General features: G+C 38.1%; 1 protein-coding gene across 3 annotated transcripts in view; it reads left to right on the top strand.

The window, feature by feature from the left end:
- The first annotated feature begins 657 nt into the window (after positions 1–657).
- The window catches only part of MYOM2 (myomesin 2), a 78,596-nt gene continuing 52,547 nt past the window's right edge, over positions 658–26,706 (top strand). For 2 of the 3 annotated variants that reach the window (XM_066179813.1, XM_066179811.1), the window contains exons 1-11: positions 658–742; positions 5,787–5,866; positions 7,792–7,924; positions 8,940–9,059; positions 10,686–10,824; positions 11,001–11,158; positions 11,988–12,080; positions 21,274–21,362; positions 21,443–21,493; positions 21,771–21,935; positions 26,303–26,464. In XM_066179813.1, coding sequence (XP_066035910.1) covers positions 7,818–7,924; positions 8,940–9,059; positions 10,686–10,824; positions 11,001–11,158; positions 11,988–12,080; positions 21,274–21,362; positions 21,443–21,493; positions 21,771–21,935; positions 26,303–26,464 — 1,084 coding nt within the window. In that variant the 5' untranslated portion in view covers positions 658–742; positions 5,787–5,866; positions 7,792–7,817. Of the gene's footprint in view, positions 743–4,952; positions 5,081–5,786; positions 5,867–7,791; positions 7,925–8,939; positions 9,060–10,685; positions 10,825–11,000; positions 11,159–11,987; positions 12,081–21,273; positions 21,363–21,442; positions 21,494–21,770; positions 21,936–26,302; positions 26,465–26,706 lie in introns of those variants that run through there. The other variant, XM_066179812.1, reaches the window with a different exon arrangement.

Here is a 26,706-nt window from a genome sequence, read left to right as displayed (position 1 = left end):
GTGAACCACCAAGGTCTCAGAGTTGATTGCTTTGGCTGTATTTTTTCCTCTGAAAGTTTATGTCTCTTTGCATATTAATTTTTTTTCCTACTTTACCTATAAGACATACAAAAATCTCTCTTAGATTGACTGGTGATGGAACAGAGATGGAAATAATAGGGGATTTATACAACTAGTATGCCTTCATATGTTGCAGACATTCTCACATCCAGAGAGCTCTTAAGGAAGCAATAGGGAGGCTCATTTTACAGCCCAGCGCACCAAGGGGATCTCATGTCTCTACTAATAATATTCTGGAGTTTGCCTCTCCTCACTGGTCTTCTAAGTTGCTGATCATTTTAAAACTTCAAACTTTTCTAAATAAAAAAATTAAACTGTTTTCTGAAATTTAATTGCTTCCCCTAGGCTTGGTGTTGCTGGGAAAAGAAACCCCACTTTTAACATGAACAACTGCTTTTTAATGGAATGAGGTTTGTCTTTTATTAAAATACAGTAATAAACTGCATATAGGCTAATGCTTTTCTTTTGCCTTCATATCGCTGCCTTATTGTGTATTAGGCTGACCCCAGTTTTGGGCGAATCACTTGGTTAGTTCTAAATATAGCACTGCATCTGCCCTTAAATAGGAGTGAAGGGGCAGTAGCCTTTGGAGAGGGGAATTACTTGTTTTCCTTGGGCAGGGCTTGCTAAGCTGGGAAAGGCTGGTCTTCCTCTCTGCTTTACAGTTTTTCTATATTCCTTGGTAAGTTCATTTTCTATTCATGTTTTTCTTGTACAGAACAAATAAGAGTGCTTTTAGGAGGGGTTGAGTGCTTTCCTGTAAAAACAAAATTACCTTCCTCAGGGAGAGCAAGCAATAAGTAGGACACAAATTGATTAATGAAAAGGAAAACAAAGCAAAAAAATAAAGTAAGATTGTTTTGTCCAGTGTATAGTCACCTTGATTTGATTGTGTATTACATCCCCTCTGTTTCTTTCTGCATATAAAGAACTACATTACAGAACTCCATAGCTCTATTCATATATATCCTTTTCCAATTGCACAAATATTGGCAATGCCACTTTCTTGTGTGCTTATACCGTACGATTTTTCTGAAGTCTGTGTGTAAATAACTAAGCATAAAATCCTATAGTAGCTGGCAAAACTATTTGGCCTGCTGAAGAATGGGACGTTGTCAGGCCAAAAAAAAAAAAAAAAAAAAAAAAAAAAAAAAAATATATATATATATATATATATATATATATATATATATATATATAAAATTACTTTTATTTTGTGCCTGCTATGCTCTCAAGTACATGTTTCCAGAAGAGGTGTTCCTGGTGTCTGTGTTGCTCTAAGCTAAGTGATATGTTCTGTGCCACATGAAAATTCCAGCTACATACCACTGATAGTCTTGGGAAATCAAGTTCATGCTCTTGAAATTATGCCTGTGTGTTCATAATGCCTATGAGCCAATAAAAGTACTATAATGAAGGATAATGAATCTTGGGATGATGGGAAATTATTTTTATAATCTCACTCTCCCATGTTCTTAGCTGACAGTTGAAGGGATATAATACACTTATCAAGTGGAGGGAAGCCTTCGAACTTTATCAGAACATGATTGAACTCTGTGCATTTGGAATGTTAGGGTTGCAAGGATTCAAATCAACGTGGACAAATTTAGCCTCATTTAATTCCCAGTCTTGTATGATCATGAATTCATGAGGTAACATCCACATTAGTATCCTATCTGGGATATATACTGTTCAGTTTCTATTAGAGATATGGAAAGAAAGTCAGTTTGGAAGTTTCCACTCCTTTCTTTCATGAGAGCCACAGAAAATGCAAAATTATGTTCTTTTATAGACTCACTAAAATACAGGATCTGGTGCTTCCCCCCACAACAATTGTCTTGCTGGAGGGAAGGGTACCCATGACTCTGCCTGCTGTTCACCCCCACAGAGCACAGGTCCTTATCAAGAGTTGTGGACATGACTGTGACCACCCATTGTATATTTCAAATTACCTCCACACTAACTGTTCTAACTAGAGCGTGAAACAAGCCATTCAGGGACTATTACAAAGTCAAGGTGTTCATTCTAACTAATCATAGATGTGCTGTAGCCAAATTTTTGCATTAAATTGCTGAATCTCTCTGTATGTCATTGAAAACTGTATAATTTGATGTTGGGAAATGTTGACGGTCTACTCATTCAAAATGTATGAAATTAGTAAAAATGATAGACAGATCTGATATGGCCAGTACTGTCAGCTGCTTGAAAATGTTGCTTTGCTGGGTATTCAGATAAGTAGAAATAGAGGAGAGAACTATTCTTTTTAATTTTTTAAAATTATGTTTAAAAACAAAAGTAATTTGTGCATTTCGGGGATTATTTTAATCTGTTTAAAACCAATTGGTGAAATGAGGAAAATACTATTTCCATTAAAAGGAGGTGTGATTGAGACCATTATGATGCAGCTAAATAAATCAAAAAGAAGAACACAAAAAGCATTCAACCTTGCTGAATGATGTCTGGCATTCAGCAGAGTAAGCAAGTGAGAATTCCATATGATTTTTTTTTAATGATGAACATTTGTTTTTTACTGTAAAAAAAGCTAAAACTGAATTCTTATGTGGACTGAACAAGATCTTCAATGGAAGGACTTAAACCTCTTAAAATAACAGTATATTTGAGTAGGTTTTTAAATTCACAAATCATAATTTTCTCTGAAAGACTTAAATATGCACATGTGTACAGAGAAAAAACGATTGGAAAGACATATTAGAAATTTTGCCAATCAGTTTTTCATCAAATTAGTTTCTTATAAAAATGGAAGAGAATTAACCAGATCCTCTACATCCCATTGTGTTTAGACTGCAGTGTCTAGAGCTGCATAAAGACTCATGATGGTTTTACAAGATTTCCACCAAAGTCAGTTTATGGGAGAAAATTATAATATGTTATTAAGTATACAATCTCTACAGCATAGATATGACCATCTAGAAAGGATCATATATTTTTTGAGGCAACATGGTAATTTTTTATACTGGCCATTATGAGCAGCCAATTAATAGAAGATTTTTTTTCCCTATATTTCTTTGTGGTATGTAGGGGATATGGATTTAAATATATTTTATCAGTTAAATATCAGGGACTTTTAAGCACCATGAAAGTATAAGTTGGCATCTTCTTGAAAACACTTAACTTGGAGCAATGCAGAGAATAGCTAGCAGAACAAGAGAGAGGTAGAGAAAAAATTGTCTAAGTCATGGAAAAAATGGGACAAGCCCTCAAATCAGTGCAAATGGTCAAATAAATTTCTGGCTATATGAGGACAGGCAAGAACTTGTGAATAATTTTTGGCACTCCTGCAGATGGCCAGGAACAGAGATGAGCACAGAAGTGCATGTTGCATGGTATAGCACTGGCAGGTCAGGCTGAGAAAATACATGCTGTACAGTGCATTGCTCATGACACGAGTCTTCTGAATCTGGGAATGCAAGTTGTCTATCTATGGTGAGTGCAGCCATGTTCTTCTTACCATGGCATTTGTCAAGCCATCCATCAATTTAGTTGGTTGTGTGCCTGCTCTCTGAGGCAATGTAAATGATCGTGCTAGAATTTACTGCTTGTCCTTTAAATCTTAAATTAACTCACTTATCAGACGAACAATGTTTGTATCAGACCCTTGGCTTCTCCACTCAAGAATGTGACCCCCTGTCACATGGTCCTAGATTATGGCTTTCTATTCTGATCAGTATTACTGTGTCAAAAAACTATGCATATCCTGACTTGGGAGCTCGGCCTTTTACTCATGGTCAAGTAAAAATTTTTATACACATGCTACAAAGCATGAAGAAATGTATGTTTATGTAAACTGACTTGAACAGTCTAATTCATCTGTGATTTATATCATTAATCCTTAAGGATATTTTGGCTGAGGTAGTATTTCTCTTCGTGTTTAATAGTCTTCTGAGTGGTTTCTACAGCACATGGATTAGTGTGCTTTTGGTCCTTTTGATGTCCCCAGCATTTACAGTCATAGAAACAAATAATAATAATAATAATAATAAAAAGAAAGGAGTACAATGGTGCTGCATTGCACTAACAATGTTAAGGCCAGATGGGACACCAAACGTTTTAGGCTCATCTTTTTCCTGTAATTCTATGTCTTTTTCTTGAAACCCAGGTTTGTTAACAGGATGCATATGGTTGTAGCTTAAGGATCGTTTATGACACACAGGCCATGCATTTCAGCAAGGCCTCCAAAATTCTTGCAGTAGGACTTGGTAAAACTTGAGATTTGCTTTTTAATTTGTTATAATCATTCAGATAATTAATTTGTCTTTCTCTGGACTTACTCTTTTTTTTGTTGCTGTTGTCATTGGACTCTCAGTTTTCCACTGGGATTTTTTCCCCCAATTTCTCTGCCAGACCAATTCCTTCATCTCACTTTTGAGTCAGTTCTACCAATTCACTTGCCAGTATAGGCAAGTCTAGGTCTCTAGACACTGTCACTAATAAAATTTTGATTCACTTAAATCAATAAATTCACTAGGGTTAAGCTGTCATCAGCATATCATGTTCTCTAACTGACTTAGTGGTATATTGTCTAAATATTAGAATATATTTCAAACTTCTGATAAAAATGTGTATCAGTGGAAAACTGGTAAAATGGTCAACATATTGTTCTTAGGAATACAGAATAAACTTTTTTTATCAGGAGCTCAATAACCTAAATGCTGCTTTTACAGTGGGACTTTGATTTTTCTCTTCCGATACTTGTCTTTGCAGCACTATTAAGTATTAAACACATACTCTGCAAACGTTTTTGTAATTAACTGATGATTATTATTACATTTCGAATTGTTGCCAGGCAGCTCCCCTCTGTGTTAGCAGAAGGCAAAGTGAGTCTGGCTGCTAACAAGCTCAGTCAATTGCTTGTATGAAGGCTGTGAGTAGATAGCTACCCTTGTTTTATACTAAAGGTGTTTGGGTAAATGAAAAATACATTCACCCAAATTTGAGGAGTCCTGGGTGCTGACATTTAAGAAATATAGAAGAAAATAGAAGAAGATACACTAATTAAAATGTAAGTTTTACATTTAGTGAAAAAGGCTGTACTGTAAATGACAATGGTATTTTCTCCTCTCTCAGAAAGGAAAATAACTTAGACTGATCTGTCCAGATAAATGGGCATTTCTCTACAATCCTTATAAAGTGGATGTCAGTGTGAATTATATACATAGCAACATTTAAATTGCATGTTGATAAATTCACAGAATTATTTAACTTGGCCACGTGTAAACATGAGTAGTACTTAACAGTGGAGTAAGCTTAATCTGTGTTTGTCTTTTGCACCTTCATTTAGTCAAAAAGGCTAATTAAAAATAGAATATGAACTAATGTGGAAATCCAGAGTCATGTACCCAATTAGTCATGTACCCTCCTGTCTAACCCACAGTTAGACAGGAGGAAGAAAACCAGTGTTCAGTGTCTGGAGATGTAGCATCACATGATGTACAGATATCAAAACTAGGAGAAGCCAAGGCTGCTCATGGGTCTGTGCAGCTCTGCTCATGTAGCCAAGACATTGTGTCATATGATGAGTTAATAGGTCCGTGAGGGATCCATGTCAGCTCAGCATTGCATGAGGGCATCTTACTAAGCCAGCATCTCTGTGAGGTGCTGAATAAACTTGGGTCATGCTAATTTTCTTATTTCTCTATAAACATAGAAATATATTTCTTTAATGCCCCATAGTAATGTTGTAAATCTGTTTAAATTTTGTTTTGCAGTGTCTTGTGCTTTGCCTAAAGCTCCTGTTACTGAACCTGTGACTTGTCATTCTAATATCTCTTGGAAAAGAGCTGAAAAGGTAACTCTAAGTTATGCAGAAGATGCTGTTAGGAAGTGATAAATTGTAAAATTCTCTTTAGATCTCTGAATATTTTAAAATAAGATGGGACTTCTATTAAATATATCTACTGTTTGCTCCTTACTTTTTCTTGGAAAAGTAAAAGTAGCTGATATGAGAACATCATAATTTGGGAGCAGCTGACTGCCCTTGAGTATGTGCAAGGAGCAATCAGACATAGTTACAGTTTTTTACTCTACTTCACCAATGATTAGCACTTCCCTTTTTTGATTAATGCTATATGCTGGAAATATGGCATATACTGTCATTTTAATTTGTTAAATGTTTTATCTAAATGAGCTTATAAGATTTCTATTCAAATCCCTTTGAGCTTTCATTTGATATCCATCATGAAGCTGCTTATTTATATGACACTTTGTTACAAATTTGGACTTCTGGTGTGGGTCTGAGGCAGGTTCTTCTTGGCATGGTCCACATTCAGGCAGGCCCAGGCTGTGGGGAGCTGGAGACTGGTTCTCCTGTGTCATTTCTGGGGCAGAAACTGATGACCCTGGGGACTGACATAGGGTCATGGGCTTTGGGCAGGGTAGGAGGAGCTCTGGAGGAGGCTGGGCTGGGACAGTCAGGTCCATTGCTGTCCCCAGGACCCTGACACACTCTTAACATGTTCCTAGGTGAGCTGGTGTTGCTTCACTTGCCATGGGTGCCCTGAGGTGGATCCCAGGTTGTGCCTCAGCCTGTGCCCTGGGTGCTGGCATGGAGCTGGCAGCCTGCACCCTACAGGGAGCGTTAACAACAGGGATGCTCCCCTCAGCTTTTAGTAGGGTAGTGGAGGTTACTGCAGTAATTTCCTGAACTAAATCTTCATCTGCTTTATAGGCTTATACTGGGGGCTTGCTTCTGTTGTCACCAAAGTGTAGGTGCCTTGTGGGGAAGGTTTTGGCTATTCAACTGGGATCCCTCACCACTGTTTGGGTCACATGGCCCAGGAGCAGAGAACCCCATACCCTACCAAGACAGCAGTTACACAAGCTGGCACCTACTCACAAATTGGCTCATGATATTCCCCACTTTCACAAGAAGCTGTCATCGTATTTCTAATGAGAACAAAGGGATGTGGGCACCCCTGTGTTCTTTTAATGATGTGGTTGTTAATCTGCTTAACTCTACATTCAGTGGGAAATGTGCTCTTGTCCCCCACTCTGCTTCTAGGGGCATCCTGAATATTTCTTAGAACCTTCTATCCAAATATTGATCAAAAACTATGCCATATTTGGAGAAAGTCCACAAGAAGGAAACCAGAATGATTGATAGTCCAGAAAAAAAACAAAAACAAAAACAAAAACAAAAACAAAACAAAAAAAAAAAAAAAGAAAAAAGAAAAAAAAAGGAAAAGATTGCATGAGCCAGCTTTGTTGAGTTTAAATAAGGGAGCAGGAAAGAAAAGTAAAGAAAATCTTCAATAGTCTGCTACAAAAGTGAGTGAATACTGTCTATTTGTTGTCATGGTGAATTGGACAAAACAGAGTGAGCCTAAATTGCCAAAATGGAAAAAGTTTAAGTTTTGAAGAGCAGAGAGCTGAAATGTCTAACAATGGCCAAAAACCTGTCAAATTTCCATCCCTGGAAATTTCTCTGGAGGCGTTAAATGACATTTGTAAAGAAGGGGAAAAATGATCGAGTGAAATATCCTTTACGCTATCATCTATAATTCCATAGCTCTCACTGTTCCACTGATAAGATGCAGTCTGAGGAACCCATATGTGTGACTGATGGCTGTGTTTGTCACAAATTGGTGCAATTTTTATACATTTGGACATGTTCACACACATGTCTACATATCAAAAAATATCAAACCAAAGCGTCTGAAATATATGGCTGAATGTGTGCACGGCTAAATGTATGGCTAACTCCACTCTCTGCAGGAATTACTGCTTGTCACAGAGGAAATATGTCTTCAGTAGCAGTGCCATTTTACCAGAGGAGGCACAAGCACTTTGATCAGTCCTATCGCAACATTCAGACAAGATATGTGCTTGAGGAATATGCAGCAAGAAAGTAAGTGCCATGTATTTGAGCACAGACAGGTCTCTGTTTTGGGTAGTCAGTCCTTAGAATCAAGATACTTACCTTTCCCCTCCACTCAAAAAAAAAATTGTGATCTATATAGAATGACAGTTTTCCACTTCCTTCCATTGGCATGCTCCTTGCCTATAATCTCCCGCCAGCATAGCTAAACTTCCTAGCAACATTGCAAGATACTACACAGACATTTTAGCTTAGGATCTGTCCTGTCCTCTAAATGGAAAATTCTTCCTTGTAGGCTAAAATTGAAACTCTGACTTAAGAAAAATTGCAGTGAAATTTATTGTAAATCATAGAAATAAGCTTTTTTACCCATTCTTCCATATAACATGATGATATCCCTTCTCCTGAAGTTGGCTATAACTAATTATAGTTTTTGTGATTCAATTTCCTTTTTAAAACTTAAATGAAGGCTTAATGCTTCTTGCTTGAAATCTCAGAGTTTTAAAGAGAAAATACACATTCTTTTTATCTCAAAGCCTGAAACTTTGTATTGTGGTTGCTTCAGAATCATCGTTCTCCCTACTTAGTAATTAACATGCCTACCTAGTTGTCTAGCTGGTCCAGATTCCTTTACGAAGGAGAACAGTTGCAGAAAGTTCTGTGACATATAGAAAAGCAGGGCTGCTTAGAAACAGACAATGCTACGGGGAATCTTTATGATTTGTGTATTAGACTGGCTGGTTCCCTTGGGGTTCACTGAAATGCTATCATCACACCTGAATGATTGAAGACTGAAATAAATATAAATTCAGTAGAATGAAATAAAATGTCTAATGATCCCCAGTGAGAGATAATGGGTATTAAGCCCTTGAAGGAGAAGTGACAATCAGCACCTAGTGCAGTTAGTGAAGATGCAAAGGTTTCTCACTGAGCAGTGCTCAGTCGTGGTGTTCAGCTCATTCAGCTCAAAGTAATTTCTTTGACATTTGTGAGTTCATGTTTTACCTGAATTTCTGGGTTAAAACAATGTCTTTTAAATTTGAAGGGCTGCTTCCAGGCAGGCTGCTTATTATGAGTCATCTGGCTTGGGCAAAACAACATGTAGACTCTGTGCCAGGAGGGCACGGACCTTGGCGCACGAAGCAATGCAGGAATCCAGGAAAAGGTAAAGCTCTGTTGGTCTGGTCTGACCTGTGTAGTGGCTCTGGTCCCAACTCTTTTGCCAGGGCTCTTTTCAGAGTTGACAGGATTGGAGGCTTCTCTGTCACTGTTCTTCACTAATCTGTTTTGGCTGAAACACTAAATGACTGAGTGTCACTTTCAGTCTCATATTTCAACCCCGAGTTGTTCCCCTAATCCCCACTCTGACCCTTGAAAATAGCTTTAAAACAAACAAACAAAAAAATTGGAATCCTCCTGGTGCCCAGAACTCATTTTGAACAGAGCTACTCCACTATTCCTAAGTTTCTAATTTGTATCAATTTAAACATTTTAAATTCTTTCCTGAATATCAAAAGGGTTTACTGTCATGTCTCAGTTACCACCCTGATAAGAAGTCCCAGAGTAACTGTGCTTATGACATTATTCCCCTTAGTGAATTTACTGTTTCTGCTCTGCTTTGCTCTACAGTTACTGCACTAAAGACATGGAGGATTTATATTACAAGAAGGAATTCTGCCTTGTTCATAGAAAATATGTTGTGTAAATCATATACATCTATATGGTTCTGGTACTTGGATTGGTTTGAAATATATAACCTCAGAATAGAAAGCTCTAGGAAAATCAAACGATTTTGTATACTTTTATTAAAGTTTTAAAAAACCTTTTAATTTCAGCAATATAAAAACATGGCAAGACACGGCTGGTATTTAAAATACATTGAAATGGTACAAAGAAATTTTTTTAAAGTATCAGACAAATAATATCTTGATTCACTGAATTTCATGGAAGTTTTCATATTTGGGTTATGTTTTCAGAGTCTTGCCGTTTGTTGATTATATTGACAGACATGTTAGAAATACCTTATATTCAGTACCTTCTTTTGTCCTGGGAAGGAAAAGAGTAGCGTAGGCTGTTTACTAAATCTGCATGAATGAAGGAGCTAGCTCCTCCTAAGAATATTTATGAGTTGAAATATTTTTAGGAATTCCGAAAAATCTGTGGAGTTAGGTTTCCAGGGAACAACTCACGATTTTTTCAAAACTTTATATGTTCCTGGTAGTTTCTATAATACTTCCTGCTCATCCCTGTCAAGGGACAGCTTTTTTTTGCATGCAACCATTCATCAAATCCTTGTGAACTCCTTGGTCTGTATCTTTCAGATGAGGTTGGGTGATACAGCCCATGGAGCTACAAGAGCTCCAAGGTTCTAAAGCTTCTAAAGGTAAGGGTACTATGTAAGCAAGGCACAACTTCTAATAGGTTGTGAACAGGCACAGAACTTGCCTTCACTCCTCTGCCTTCTTTCGCCCATGGGAAGGAAAATCAGGGGTCAGAAGGAGGCCAGGCAGGTTTTTGGTCTTGATTACCAGAGGAGTGTGGGGAACCATATCAATGAGAGCACAGCAAAATTCAAGACTTAGAGCTATGGCCCCACAATTACAGGTGGAAAGAATTTTGAAGAAAATTCACATGATTTCATATATCCATTATTAGGATACACAGACTGATGCTAAGAAAGATTCCTAACCTAAGCTTTACATCCTACTGATATGGTTTCAGAGCCCTTGGTTGCCTGATGTGTATGAGTGACAAACTTAAAGCTTCACAACATTTTTTTCTTGTCCCACAGGAGTCATGAACAAAAGTCTCATGTAAGTGATGAGAAAAGAATTCGTTTTGCCAGTGAGTTGTCTGCTTTGGAAAAAGAGATTCACACAGCCAGGCACCGTGCTCGAGAGCATCTGGATAGACTTGCCGTGCAAAGAATGGTACCTGCTGAATCTTTTTGCTCCTATGCAAAAAAAATTACAAGATATACCAAAATTTAGGCCTGTGCTTCAAATATGAGTAGTGATGAAGCATCTTTTTGTGAACTTAAAGTTAGATCTCCTAGCCTATTTGAGTCTGGTCCCTGATGCTTCTGTTCTTTTCCCACGTTTAATAGGTAGAAGAAAATATGGCTCTAGAAAGACATGTCATTGAAGAAAGAATAAGTCGAGCCCCTGAAATTCTAGTGCGCCTGAGGTCTCACACTGTCTGGGAAAAGATGTCTGTGAGCCTTTGCTTTACTGTGCAAGGATTTCCAACCCCTGTTGTACAATGGTAAGAGACTGGCCTTTCCTAGGCCTCTAAAAATGTTGTTAAGCTTATTTCATTTGAAAGTTATGCTGTAGCTGATAAGTGTCATGCATATAATGGCTTTGTTAAATCCCCTTTATAATCCTCCTAGATGTGCTGGATTGTAGCAGTTGATACTGCAGTGGAAGGAGTGGGAGGAAAACTTGCTGAGTGGCCCCGTGCAATGTGAGAAGCAAACTCAAGCATTTCTGGAGGCAGACAGTGAAAGGCCTTCCAGTTTTTCTGGCCATTGAGCTTCCTGAACACAAGCGGGAAAATATACATAACTCACAGACTACTTTCTAAGCCTGGATAAATGTGCACAGCAGCACTGTTGTCATGGGCTGTACCAGTGATCATTGAGGAGGACATGACTGCCCTCCTCTCTCTCAATAGCTGCTGTCCTGTATATATGAAAGCCTCAGGCTGGACTGTAAAGACCTAACATGAAGCATAATTCTGTTGCTGCTCCCCCTTTTTGTGCTGAAGCATTTTACTGTGGTGCAAGATAAAGTTTGCTTCCCATCTTGTATCATGGCTAGTGGACTTGAAAGTTGAAGCCCCATGCCATCTTCTCTTTTCCTGCTCTTCTAGGTTGAGTGCACATCTTCTCTTTCCACCTTCTTACTGCTATGATGGTCCTGCTTTGCCTTCATGGTCCAATATGTATCTGTCTATCCATACATACTGGAAAATACTCTGTGCAAGTAGGGAGAGTTCAGATGATAGTAAATGATATCTTGATCCAAAGATCTACCAAATGGATGAATAGCTGCTGATATTTATGAGTTTTATTTTTTTTCTTGATTGTCAGGTACAAAAATGAAGAATTGATTTCTCCTGCAAGTGATCCAACGAAGTACAGAATTGAAAACAAATATGGAGTGCACGTGTTACATATAAACAGGTAAATCTTTCTGGGGAATACAACATATTTTTTTATACTCTATACAAAGTATTTTATGTCAAATACAATTAAAAATTCACACAAAGGCTGAAAGAGAATTCCTAAGTTCAGCACACTTTTCTGTTGGTACTCAATTTTAGGCTGGAGAGGGTTCACTGAGTACCTGAATATTAGATTATTAAAATGAAATGATAAATTAGAAATTAGATATTAACTTCAACAATCTACAAGATATAAAAAGAAAAGTCAAGTAGCTGAAAAAATGGTAGCTCCTTTTTTATTCTAGCTATATCTTCTCAGCATTTGAAGTGGAAAATTATATGCTCTTGTCATGATGAAGCTCTTTTAGGTAAACAAAATTATAGCTGGGCAGGGCAGGGATACACAGCTGTATTTGTTTTACTATATGCTAGGTTCTGCTTACTTTTTCATCTCCCTTTTTTTTCTTCCAAAAAGTAAGGAAGTGTAAATTACTTTTTTGAAGGTTCTAATTTAATTAATTTTATTTTTTCAAAATGTTAGCTTTGTGATATAAAACATGCTTGGGTATAACAGCTTCCCACAAATTAATCCCATGCTTTCCGAAACAACTGAAATGTTACATGTGACTTAGTGTAACCTTTTTAAAAATATAAAAACCCAAATAAAAATGTAGACATGACTGCAATATTTAAAAAGAAAATGAATATCTAGAGACACAAAGTCCTTCTCCTAATTTCTCTAGAACATGACCATCAGCTGTGCTGAAACAGCTGGAATATTTGTGGCTAACACTTGGCTGACCAAACATTTAATCTTCTACCCTGTCTCCATCTGTCAGCAGTGGAAGCAGCCCTGAGCACAGCCTTGTGGCATTAGTACAGAAAACAAATGCATCATTCCTTCTGCTTTTGGGAAAGACTGCTCGCCTTTGCCATTCTGCAGCCAAGTACAGCAGTGGGAGAAACATATCCCTGTACAGAACCTGGCAGTAAGAATCACCAGGTTGTTGCTTCTTAAGATGCTTCAAAGGCACTCAGTCTTCTACCCCCAGGCCATGGAAAACTTGCTAACTGCTCTCTGTACCCATGAAATCTGTCCATATCACTGTTTCTTCCCACAAACATTACTTTTGAAGATAATAACAGGAGGTTAAAATATAAAAAAAGCTTGTCTTTTTGCACTCCTCTCACTTTAAGCAAGGAAATGGAAAACTCTCTCCTTTGTCTGGATATGTGTGAGTACCAGTCAGGAGATGAAACTTTGGTCACTTCCTGATGGTGAGTGACTGTGACTGTTTATTTCCCTTGGTTAGCACTCCTGAGGAACTGCTTGGTGAGTCCAGATGCCAGTTATGCAGTATGTAGGCTCTCTTGTGGCATTTTAGAAGTAAATAACTTTTAGAAGAAATGAGAATCAGTGCTGATGCTGCTTTCTGAGCACCTGTAACCATCAGGCTGAAGGGTAATAATGGTTTCCATCCCCTTGGTGCTTTTTATATCTTTCCTCTGCTGGTTATCAGTCATGAAGGCACAACCAGCTTTGGGAGTGCTCAGACCCAGCCATATTTCAGGCAAGTTCAGACATACCACAGATTCATTTATTGGCATCTACTCGGGTTTCCCCACCCCCTGTATACTCGTCCCAGGCCTGCATGTACTCATGCAGACTCCCTCGCATTCAGCCAAGCTGCCATCTTCAGAGACTCTTGCTCCATTTCTCTTTCATTCTGTCTGGCAGTGTCGTCTTTTTGCCACCTAAAGATTCCTGGCTGCTCTTCCACAGATTTCTCTTCTATACTTAAAATAATACTGGGGGATGGTTACGATTTATACAGTTTTTTAAATTAAAATTTCTAATGTAATTATTTTTTTCTTTATTACTAATCCATTTTATTTCAAAATTTCATCATCAGCTGTATTTTCTGTCTTAAGCATACAGCAAATGGACATGCAGGAAATGGAAGAACATTTTGTTAGTGTATAATTAACATTAAGTGTATCTTGTATTGAAAGAAATAGATGTATAGATAATGGTTAAATTATTAATGTTTTATACAAATATATCAATTAATTCTGTATCTTCCATTAATATCTTTGTGCACTTAGTTATATTTTGTATTTTATGAATAATTTTTTTTTTCTGGGAGGTGGAGCCATTGGGAGTTTCGTCCTATCCACTTCTGTGCTCTTCTCAGCTGTTCATACTAAAGTGCTGAGCTGAATGTAATCTTATCCACAGCCGCTCAGAACAGCCTTGGAATTTCTTGGCCACTTTTCTAGCACTTCAGTGAAGCCCAGGGAGTAAACTTTTTCCTTCTGATGCAAGTGTGATATTTATTCCTGTGAGTATTCCCTGATCCCAGTGGAAACATTCCTGAGGCACCGAAACCTTACCGTCACCTTGTTGTCTTAAAGTAGTAGCTGGACACAATTTCATCCCTCACTGTTTGCTGTTCTCCAGAACCCATAAGCCTATACAAAAAGGAGATAATTTTAATTTCTCTGTCTCATATTTTTATGATGCAACGTTCTCAATTACAACATTTTCCGTGTACATTCAGTGCTATCATGATTATACAGTGTCTCTTCCTTGGTCCTTTTAAGCTTCTTCAAATGGGAGTCTGAGCTCAAGATCTCCCTTGAGCAGTAAAAAAAGGAGTTTGGAGTTCAAGTCTATTTTTTGCACATCTCATAATTATAGCAGAAGTGGTATGCACTGGGGTAGTGGTTCATCTCATCTTTCAACTCTCATCTGATAGGTTATTAGTAGGAGACTGTGAGGAATCCTTGGAGAAAAAGCTCCTGGTAGTTGAAATGAATCATACATGTCTGAGAATGTGCGGGTTTGTTTAAAATGATTTTTTTTTATCCCACATAATTTAACAATGGATACGCACATAGTACAAGAAAAGATTTCTGTATCAGTGGTAGTCAAGATGAGGGTGACCATTGCTTTATGGCATAGCTGAAAAATATTTTCTATCTTAGTGAGTATCTTAGTAATTAACAGTTGTAACATTTTTAACTTATTAGTTGCTAATACTTGTTTAGCAACAGAGTTAGGCTTTTTTGTTTCTTTACTGTGATGACTTCTTAAATGGACCACTTGGTTTTATTCAGCTGTGATTGACTATGCTGTATTCCCAGCTACATCGGCTGGTTGGCTGGTGTGAGAGAGACAGCAGGATACTCCTCCCGGGGGATATTCCTGACTCCCACCCCTCAGTGAGCAGGAGGGTGAGCTGAGGGTAGTAGGAGCAGGGAAGGACATTTGATTTTCCAGAGCATTGTCAGTGTGGTGTGGCCACAGAGATTCAGATATATAGGGCTCAAGTTTTGGCAGTATTTTGTCTTTTATTAGGGCTCTCTCTTTCCTGTTTAATAAAAATCACAGCCTAAGCAGTGAATATCCTCGCATAGGAAAAGGTTTGCAGCTGCATCAGCAGAGCTGTGTGGCAGAGCCAGCAGAGTGCAGTGTAACACCTGCTGGCAGCAGGCACAGCCAGCCTCTGATCTGGCGCTCCAGTCCTAGGCACCACCTGCACTGCTTCAAAAAGGAAAGCTTAAAAATGGAATGAACCGTCTCTTCTAGCTTTCTCATTTAACAAATGACCCTGTGCAGTCAGTAGAGAGCTATTTTAGGTTGATTAGGCACAAAAGGCTTGAGATGATTTAATCTGGAGAGAGAGAGAGCAAGGCGTGCCCTTTCTCTACTGAGAGTGGAAGCAGAGCAGAGCAGAGGTGTTGCGACAAAGGCGATCCTCTGGCATAGCCCACAGAGCCTTTGAGCTGTGCAGGGTGGGTGGGTGAGAGACTGCAGCTTCCCTGGGTTTTGCAGGTATGCAGTATCAGTGGCTGTATAGACAGCAAAACGCTGTGCTGCTCTTCTTTCCTTGCTGAAATGCAAACAGCTGCCAAATATGTGATCTCCTGACTTGCCAGTCACTGTCCCGTATAAGCTGCAGTAGTTGGGGGCTTGAGAAAGTGGCCACCTCATAACAGACATCCGTCTTCCCTAAACATGGAATCCAACCAAACAGAAAGAATCAGTCAGATTCATTCTGACTGGAGAATCAGGACATATTTTGTATTTACATATTTTGATGTCATGCAGCCATAGCACCGAAAATTTTGTCATTTGGATTCAAAGGAGTAATTTTTAACTCTGTAATTCACTATGCTCTGCCTTGTGTTCTTTACATGCACATTAGAACAACTGTGTTCTAATTCAGGCAAAAAAGCTATTTCACTTTTAACTCCTGTGTTTAAATCTACACTAGGCAGTTGGATGAATATATGCATTTTAAATAGATGTAGCTGCCTGGGGAATATTCCCCATACAAGTATTAGCACTTCAGAACCTCATGTGGATTCAGAGCAATTTAATTTTCACAAAAAAGTATTAGTACCTTGGGACAGATACAGTTTTGCACTCACATTTTATGCTATCTAAATGTACTCTATGCATATTTTATCTGACCTTTGTAAAGGCTGAAAAACACATTCTCCACCATAAAAGAAGAATAATTGTTAGACCACACCTCGCCTCCTGGGTACTTTAAATGTAGTTTCTAACTGGTCATGACTCAGTGCACTTTACAGTGCAATTTAGGAAATCTAAGATTTTTTTAGCATAAAAGAAAATAGATAATCCTCCATCTGAGCATTATCTCACACAAAAGGAAAGTCAGAACCTTATGCAACTTGTCATCTTGTCCAACTTTCTTCATAATAGATTTGCAACAAAACTGCTGTCTAGCTCCTAGCCACTAAACCCCTACATTTCCAATATAAGATTTAAAGGGGTTTCAGTGAGTACTAGGCTGTCTAAGATGGTTTATTTATCTTCTGGAGAGTCAGATGAGTGATCATAGCAAAGACATATAAATTGCTTTCAACACAGTAAGCTATAGAAAATGGGTAGAGTTGTAATGACCTCTTAAATAGCAAGAAGTGCCTAGCCTGTGGAATTGTGTGTTCACAATAACTGTAAGAACCTAATTTCTCTTAATAAAAAACAAAGGATGCTGTAAAAATGTGGTCAGCTATTTGTTCAGTTACTTCTTTCTTATGTTCTCCCTAAGAAGATTAATTATAACTCTAACTTTTGTCAAATATTTGCTCTCAGATTTTGAGCTTCTTTTGGCTAAAGGTGTGACCCTTTTGTGAATCTCTTCTTCTAGAGACATTTAAGATCATATTCTGTTTTCTCTACCTTGGACATCATCACAAACAGAAAGAGCTCATCAAAAGATGTATTTTGCTGTTTCTTAGGAATGCAAAACTATGGGGAGGGGATTGAGATAAGCACAGATATATATCCATTTGAAAAATTAATCAGGTATCTGCCATTCTGCTTCTTCATTTTTGGGAGGCAACATTGCAGTTCTTACACCTTTAAATTTCTGACACTTTGAGTGGTTTAGCACAGTTTGGGACCCCAAGTTAGTCCACAATACATGCTTCTCTATTTTCTGGATCATTTCTAGGCCACCTGTTGTTTAACACTAACTCTCTCTTTAGATCCTAAATCCTGTGTAATTCTTGCAGATATTGCTTCCTATTTAACTATTTTATCTGCTGTTCTGCTGAAAAATGAAGCCAATACACAGACGAGATGATGACTGGTTTAAAGTGAGATTTAATCAGAGTTAACCTCAGTCAAGCAATGCTGATTTTTTAATCTTTGTTATTAATGCTCTACAGAAACAACAATATGTTAGAGAGCAGTTAAGTTGCATTTGAGAGAAGCAAAGCAGCCTGAAGTAATACTTTGTTTATGTGAGGAAATGGCCTAGTGCAACAGTGCTGGGCTAATGTTCATCACTCATTTATGAGCTGGGTGCTGTGTGCTGTCTAAATCACATCCAGGGCAGGGAGGGATCAGGCCTGATCAGCACACACAGGACGGCTCTCCCAGCAATTCCCTGCCGGGTGTAAGTGTGCACCATCCTTTGGGAGGGTCTAGCTCATCCAGGAGAAATGCAGGTGGTAGGAAGACACTGTGCACCTCTGTAGATCTTTGGCAGGATGTGGGTTGTGGCTTGAAGGGCAGGAAGCCCTTATAGGGCAGGTATCTGTGGACAAGGACTGCAGGGCAAGCTGTAGCATAAACCTGCTGCCAGTGCCTAGGAAATGCACTCCTGGGCTCTGCCTGGCACTGCAAATTAAAGAAATGCTCTACCACAGTGACCTCCTGGCATGAGATGGACTAATTTTCTCACCCTTCAGGACAGGGTTGCCAGACATCCAGACTGCTTTCTGGAAAGAGTCCCTTACTATCTCCTTAGCTGTGTGTGGGAATCCTTTTGGTGAGCTGGAGCACACCAAAGCGTGGCAAGTGCTGTTTTAAAATATTGACATTAGGGCATTAGATTCTTAAATTAGGGATATAGCAGAGTGACAAAAATGCCTTGCAGCTCCAGAACAGTTAATTCTGCAATGCTCCTTTTAGGAAATTTTTGAGTTTCTTCATTTGTTGTTAACTTCCTATATTATAGTAAGACACTGTACCAGACTGTGATAAATGCATTAACTATGTACATTTCAGTATAGAGGCATAACATGCCTTAGGAAATTGTCCTGTACTGCAGTTTTATATTGCTTTTTGGCATTTTATTACACAAGTGTTAAATAGTGTGAAACTGGGATAGTAAAAAAAATGTTCTGCTTTTAAAAATTCATTGCAAAGAAGTGTTGTCAAGTCTGACATCTCTCAAACAAGTCCAGAATCAGTTAAGCTTTATATAGCTCTGGGAACAGGTATTGCAATTTCTTTAAAATCCTTCATGAAAACAAGCTGCTAAATAACATCCAGCCCAGAGAACGGTGATGAATGAGATTATATCCAACTAGTGGCCAGTCACAAGTGGTGATCCTCAGTGCTCAGTGCTGGAGCAAGAACTGTTTGATATTGTTGTCAGTGATGTGGATGAGGGGAATGTGTGCAGCCTCAGACAGTCTGCAGATGACACCAAACTGGGCATGAGTGCTTATCTGCTAGAGGGTAGGAAGGGGCTGTAGAGGGATCTGGACAGGTTGGATCAATGGGCTGAGGCCAACTGTGTGAGGTTCAAGAAGGCAAAGTGATGAATCCTGCCCTTGGATCAAAACAACCCCAGGCAGGGCTACAAGCTGGGCCAGAGTGTTTGGAAAGCTGCCCTGTGGAAATGGACCTGGGGGTGCTGGTGACAGCAGCTGAACATGAGCCAGTGCGTGCCCAGGTGGCCAACAAGGCCAATGGCACATGTCCTGTATCAGCAACAGTGTGGCCAGCAGGACCAGGACAGTGATTGTCCCCCTGTAGTTGTCACTGCTGAGGCCACACCTCAAGTCCTGTGTCCAGTTCTGGGCCCCTCACTACAAGAAAGATATTGAGGGGCTGCAGAATGTCCAGAGAAGGGCAATGGAGCTGGTGAAGTGTATGGAGAACAAGTCTGATGAGGAGAAGCTGGGGGAAGTGAGGGTGTTTAGCCTGCAGAAAAAGAGACTCAGGGGGGGGATCTTATTGCTCCTACAACTGCCTCAGAGGAGGTTGTAGCCAGGTGGGGCCAGGCCCTTCTCCCATGTAACAAGTGACAGGACAAGAGGAAATAACCTAAACTGCACCAGGGAAAGCTTAGTTTAGATATTAGGGAAAATTTCTTCACTGAAAGGATTGTCAGGCATTGGACCAGGCTGCCCAGGGAAGTGGTTGAGTCACCATTCTTGGAAGTTTTCAAAAATCATGAAGCTCTGGCCCACGGAGTCACGGTTTAATGATTTAATATGATGGTAGTGCTGGGGTTGATGGTTGGACTTGATGACCTTAGGAGTTCTTTTCTAACTAATGATTTCAATTCTTTTAAATTGTTTTTCAGTCTCACTGTGCCTGTCCAGATTGTACTAGGGTTTCCTACCCATCTGCAGGCTTTTTGGTTATGTAGTCTAGTCTTAGGACTTACCCTTATGTCTTTGATAATTAATGGTATGATAAACTTTTAAACTGATATTTTTGTTTTGTGAAATATGTGGCTGAAAGTTTGCCTCCAGGAGGAGCTGTTACACCTGTAAATCTAGGGAGATAAATTGCAATTTAATGGAACTTTCATCAAGTTGTGCTTTAGCCATCATAGCACAGATAGTATAATTTTTATGATATGACACTGTCCAGAACATATGCAAGAAGTGAAAATTAGGTGTCTCATGTGTCTGTGACAGCTGCTACATGCTCCAAATTTGGCATCCTGTTATGAAATTTCCATAAAACATCCTTACATATTCCTTCTCCCACATCTGGGATATATGACCTCTTAACAGGACAAGTGCAATCAGAATTTCATCACTTGGCAAATGCCAAGAAGACACAAATTTGTTCTTCTGAGAGGAAACAAAATGGGTGCATTCACAATATCATATCTCATAACTGAAAATTTTTGAGTGGCCTCCATTAAATTTAATACTAAATAAATTATTCCTGATGGACTCCATTTTAAATAAGAAAATAACTGGGGCATCAAGCTTTGTACCTATATCTTAACAGCTGGTTATATATGTGCTCATGGAACTTCAAGGAAGGATGTATTAAGTGGGACAACTAATCAGTGTTTTGCACCAAGTAACTATTTTTTGCTTTATATTTGTTTATACTGTCCCTGCATAACAAAATTTTTTCTCACTAAAAAATATAACAAACCAAACCATGTATGCACATAAACAATTTTGATCAGTATTCCTCATTTTTTATCATTTTCCTGGATTGAGATATGAGAGAGGCAAAAAATACCAGTTTCTGCCAGCTAGGAATAGCGATAGAAGGCAGAATTTTAGCAAGAATCATATGTACTTTTATTCTGTGTCTCTTTCCTAAAATATGGCAGAAGGGCAAGATGGGTTAAGGAAGGTTACATCCAGGAAGGGAATAGCCAGGCTGGCATTGTCCGGCTATCTTCTTTTGATCATTCTCTAAAGGCCCTTTCCAGTTTGCTCAAGTTACTGCAGCCTGCACACTAAGCTGTGATAAAACTGCAGTGATCAACAGTAGCAGCATTCTGATTGTCTTTCATCAATGTCTTGCACTGTGTAGAAAGAAAAGAGCTTTCTACACTTTCCCTACCAGTAAAGAACTTTATACACCTTCATTATGGGTGACATAGTTTGGCTTGTAATATCAATCATTAAGAGAATTTTTATTTGCATAAAGAGACGTCTGTTTTTCTCCTTCCCCTTTTCAGAGCTGACTTTGATGATTCTGCAACCTATTCAGCAGTTGCAACAAATGTCCACGGTCAGGCATCAACTAATTGTGCTGTAGTTGTGCGAAGTAAGTCCTATTTTATATTTAAAACAATAAATAAATATAATGCTCATGTCATTGAAAGTTTCTTGTGTGTTTATTCATAGGGTTCAGAGAGGATGAAGAGCCTCACCCAGCTGCAATAATGCCCTTCCACTGTAAGCCTTTTTTTCTATTTGCTTAGATAATTTATATCCGCTTGTCAGAGTAATGTTTAACAGATGAGTATACTGGGTACAACTTGCTTCTTCGGACTTTGCTGTCCAAGCATTGAGTTACAGTTGGAGCTGTCCACAAGCTTTTGCTTTCCCAGTTGAATTTCTAGATCAGCATACAGTACAACAGAAAACCCCATCTCCTGCTCAGATCAGACATTAACCTGTGCCAAGTACAATTTACTTGCACTCAAGAATGCTTTCATTTTCTCATGCATAGTGCCCCTGTCATATGACGTTTGCTTCACCCACATTGATGTCCAGTTTCTGGAGAAGTTCGGAGTCACTTTTGCAACTGAAGGTGAAACACTGACCTTGAAGTGTTCTGTGTTGATCACTCCAGAGTTGAAAAGACTACGACCTCGTGCTGAGTGGTATAGAGATGGTAAGTTATTACACTGAATAGAAGCTACCTGGAAAATGCTGGAGAAGACATTGAGGATTCAGGTCAGGTTTAGAGCATCGTATTCTCAGAATTAAATCTGGAATTGAGAAAAAAAATTCTCTAGTTAAATTTTATAGTCCTGCACTCTCAATTAAGTGACTTGGTCAACATTTTCTTGAGCACACATTAATAGCAGCAGGAGGTAGCCTCATATTGTGATAACACAATAGTTAGAACATTTACTTGGAAGAGACTCAAAGGCAGTTCTTAGATTTCACAATGACTCGGAGCTGCATACTGTGACCACTGAGCTGAAGGGTACTCACACGACAGTAATTAAAGTTTGAAGTACTGAGGTATGGGTGTGGGTCTCCACTTTAATCTTGCTCCAACATTTGTTGTGAATTTCATATTAAAATCACATGAATGTATAGTTAGGCAATACTTATAGAAGCCAGGCCTGATATACATGTTTGCTCTGCTGTTTATGTGCCATGTTAGTAGGTTTCTTACCTTGCCTCTTCTGTCTGTGAAAACCTGTGTTGTGCCAGGTGAAGCAGTCTTACTTTGAAGTACTCAAAATAACATCACTGAACTTATCACATACTGGGATGGATGGTACACAAACCTTGGATGAGAAGTGTTTGTTCACTGCAGCAAAAAAGGGTTTTGGAACATAAAACTAGCTACTTAGAGCTTAATGGATAGCCTGTTGTAGATTTATCCCACCACTTCTCACTAACCACAATCTGTGTAAGATTCTAAAGTAATTATTTTACCTAAGGATTTAGGGAAAATCTTGGTTATTTTTGAATGGTTACACCTTCGGCCAAAGGGACCACATTTGAGAATGGTGGACTTCCAAGACTGATGGGGACTGGTCCCAAAAAAGTAGGCAGAAATTTCCATACTGGACAAAATGTGATGAATAAACTAAGAAATGACAGTAAGATTAATAAATCAATAAAATCCAAGATTATAAAAATCAGAAAGAGAATGATTTTGTTACTTGTACTGTTACTTGTTTTGTTATGCCTTTTGTTTCATGTACATCATAGTTTTAGATACATTCACATCTGATCATCCAGGGAACAAACTACTACTTAATCTTTCATTCCTATTTTTCTATCATTGTGGATAGCTCCTCGTGATGACCTATTAGATGTCACTAAAAAAATATAAGAGAATAAAAATGGCTTTTTCTGTTTGGTGAATAACCTAAAATCTAAGGCTGGTCCTTGAATTCAGATTCTGTTCCCACTGACGCACACAGGAATTGCTATGGACTTCAGGATATTTCATAACTAAAAATAATTGCTCACTTCACTCTCATGAACAATCACTTTCAAGGGTACCTTTTCTTTGTGTCCTACTGGGCACAGTTTCTCAAGGTGCCAAATTTCTCAAATTCTAAGTTTGAAACTGCAGCTAACAAGAACTTCTAATTTTCAAGGAAATGCACAATATTGTTGCAATTTTCACTGAACATGAATTTTTCTTGCATAATGAACAAAAGCTCATGACCTTTGCCTTTTGTGCCTTCATAAAGACAAGATAATTCCTTCTTGATATGTAACAATACTATGCTCTTTGTTTTCCTCCTTATTTAACTTAGTAAGTTCTTACTTGTGAAAACCTGAGATGGAAACTTGGTCTGTTTTAAGTCAATAAGTTTTTGCTAGGGAGTCAGATAGGTGTTCATCTCATTATCCTAGTTATGTTATGTGAAATGGGATGCCACGAACAAGCTTATATTTGTCCTTCATTACAAGTATGTGGATCACATTATTTCCAAGAGTTGTACAGGTGCATTAGCTGGTAGAGCTTGTTCCCAAAAGCAGCAGGAATTTGTGCACCATGAACTTTTGGTACATGCTACAGTTCCCTGTGTTGAGCTCCTTAAGAGCTGGAGGCAATGCATAAATACAAGCAATGAGAAGTTAATAATTTGTCCAACATCATGTGCTTTAGACATTCTGGTTCTTCAGAGAGGTAATATTTAATTCTACTCTTGCATTAAGACTGTACTATTTCTAAAATTTTTCAGTTTGTGTTAATCAAATAATAGCAACTAAAGCCCTGAGATGGATATGTATTATTTACTTCGAATAAGAATACACAGGAAAAGTATGCTTCATACTAATGAGCCTTATTGAAGGTATCTAGTGGACTCCTAGGGGCATATAAGTCAGCTCAGTCAAATCCTCTGAATTGATTTGGGATTTCACAAACATGAATATGACGTCTATTATTCATGGCCCACTTAGAACAATTCAGGATACTGAAAGAATCATTCAAGATACTGAAAGATCAAAATCAAAATAATACTTCAGGAATGTATATCTAATCTGGACATGACTTCATTTGATAGCAGGAACTTTCCGTTAGTGATCTCTATGTAATATAAACACTATTATGCTATATGTACTAGTATTCTGCAGCCATTTATACTGTAATCTATAATAAATAATTGACTTCAGAAGGAAAAAATCACGAAGTGAAGAAACTAACTACAATTTAAGCAGGACAAAAAACACACAAAGAAAACAAGTTTCAGTATATAGTAGTTCGCCATGCTTTGTATGAATTTCAATCAGAGTAATGTTTAGGAAAATTATCTTACATATTAAAAAGAGCTTGTGAGGCTTGAGACACAATGTCTTTGAGGGTTAGTTGTCTGCAAGTAAATTCTGGGAGAAATAACAGAGCACAACACATGAATGGACTGTGAATAATGAGAAATTGAAATTTTAATATTATTGTGGTGGCAGGTTTATGAATACTTGTTCTATTAGAACTTTTAAATATGTTTAGGCCTCCAAACTTTATTCTAATTGTCTTGCCTACAAAGTCATTCATCCAGACTGCATCAAAAAAAAATGCAAGCTTCTCTTGATTTCTGGTGGATCTTTGGCCTTGTGTGGGGGTGGGAAGCTGTTCTGCTCTTACCAAACACAACTACTCCCTCAATTCCTGCTGTCAGGTACACTTATAGAATGGAAATGGGTGATTCTGGCCTTAGTAGCAATACAGGCTTGCCTACAATTTCTATGTATTCAAACTATGGTGGCTACCAATCCACTGAAGCTTGGAATCTAAATTAGTGACCAGCTTTTCAGAGATGCTGGTTAATCAACTTTTTTTTTTTTTTTTTTTTTTTTTTTTTTTTTTTTTTTTGCTTAGGAGTTTCCACAGGGCTCATGCATTGGTTAAGGCTTCTTTCTAGGTGAAGATATTTTCTGATTTAATTTAAAATATGTTTTGTCTCTCTCCGCAAAGTCTGAGTACCATTCTGACAGGCATGACAGAAAGGGGACACTCAGGTTTTCTAGGTAAGGATCTCATGACTAAGGATCTCATGGGAAGGAACGTGATTAAATTTAGTTTGTGTGCTTCTCATAAAACTACTACATGCTTTAGCTGATTATGGAATTTGCTGCTGTAAGATTTAGTAGCGTGTGTCTTCCACATGCTTTGTTATCTGAATGTGTGTCATGTTTTAAACCTTCTTATGCAACTCAGCTGGTATGAGAGAGCACTTGTTCCTTTGCAAATGTTTGAGTGCTGGCTCCAAAATATATTTAAGCAATAGAATAATAAACATTCATAGATATTCAGACCTTTTAAATACAGTTCTGCTGCATTGATTACAATAAATTTGTATGTGATTAGTCTTATGGAGTTAAAAATCAAAAATAATACAATCAGCTATTTAAAAGGACGATATAAGAAAGTCCCTTGCCTACCATAAAATATCCTATTCATTCTTTTGCTCTGGTTTCACTAGGCAATCAGATTAATGTGCATTAATCATGGGTCACAACCTCTCACCTTGGAGAGGTTTAAATTTAATTTAATTCAATTCTCAACAGGCATGCCTTGAAGATTTAAGTTTGGTGTATATTTATAGCATTTTTCAGATTAAACTGAAATCTATTCTTTTTTAAATTTGGAAGAAAAAATTGAACAAACTGACATTTAACCTGAACAGGAAGCAAAACTTATTAAAAATGAAACAAGGTTCCACCCTGCATTCATTGTAGGGTATGGCAGATTTTCATGTCCATATTTCTAAATGTATATAACAAGTTTTGTCTCTCAGGGTATTAAAAATTATAGTGACAGGAATTTTGTTGTTGGCACTGCATGGGGTAGCACTAGACCTCATATTCTCTAAAATTCACTGATCAAATAAATTTAGAGAGATGCAACTTACTCTCTGTAGAGTTTTCATAGCATCAAAGCACTATCATTCTGAATACAACAGGCATAAATGTTGGCTTGTGTCCCTGGTTAGCAGAGAACTGCACTAGGATGCGGGTTGTTCTAACAGCACAGTAACGTGTCTGATGGGTCTTCTCTTCCAGATGTGCTGATAAAGGACTCCAAGTGGACAAAGCTGTATTTTGGAGAAGGCCAGGCAGCTCTTTCCTTTACTCATCTGAACAAAGATGATGAAGGTTTATACACCCTGCGCATGGTTTCAGGAGGTGGAATCAGTGAATGCAGTGCATACCTGTTTGTAAGAGGTAAACCTTTAATCTGGTTCTTGAGGAAAAATTTAAAAGCATTATAAAGTTTAGTTTTGTGAAAAAACCCTATGTCATAACTGAAGTAAGAAAGAAATTTAGCCCTGTGGAATTTCATAGTCATTTGATTTGTACATACTAGTCTGTAGTATAAAACAGTCATCTTACATGAATAGGGAGCTTAAAGAGGAGCATATTCCTGAGGACAATTTTTTTTCCTGAAGAAGCAGAGAAACCGTACT

The sequence above is a fragment of the Chamaea fasciata genome, unplaced genomic scaffold (genome assembly GCF_029207755.1).
Source record: "Chamaea fasciata isolate MVZ Bird 193981 ecotype frontalis unplaced genomic scaffold, bChaFas1.0.hap1 SCAF_3, whole genome shotgun sequence".
Lineage (NCBI taxonomy): Eukaryota > Metazoa > Chordata > Aves > Passeriformes > Sylviidae > Chamaea > Chamaea fasciata.
This window is presented reverse-complemented; position numbering and strand designations above follow the sequence as displayed.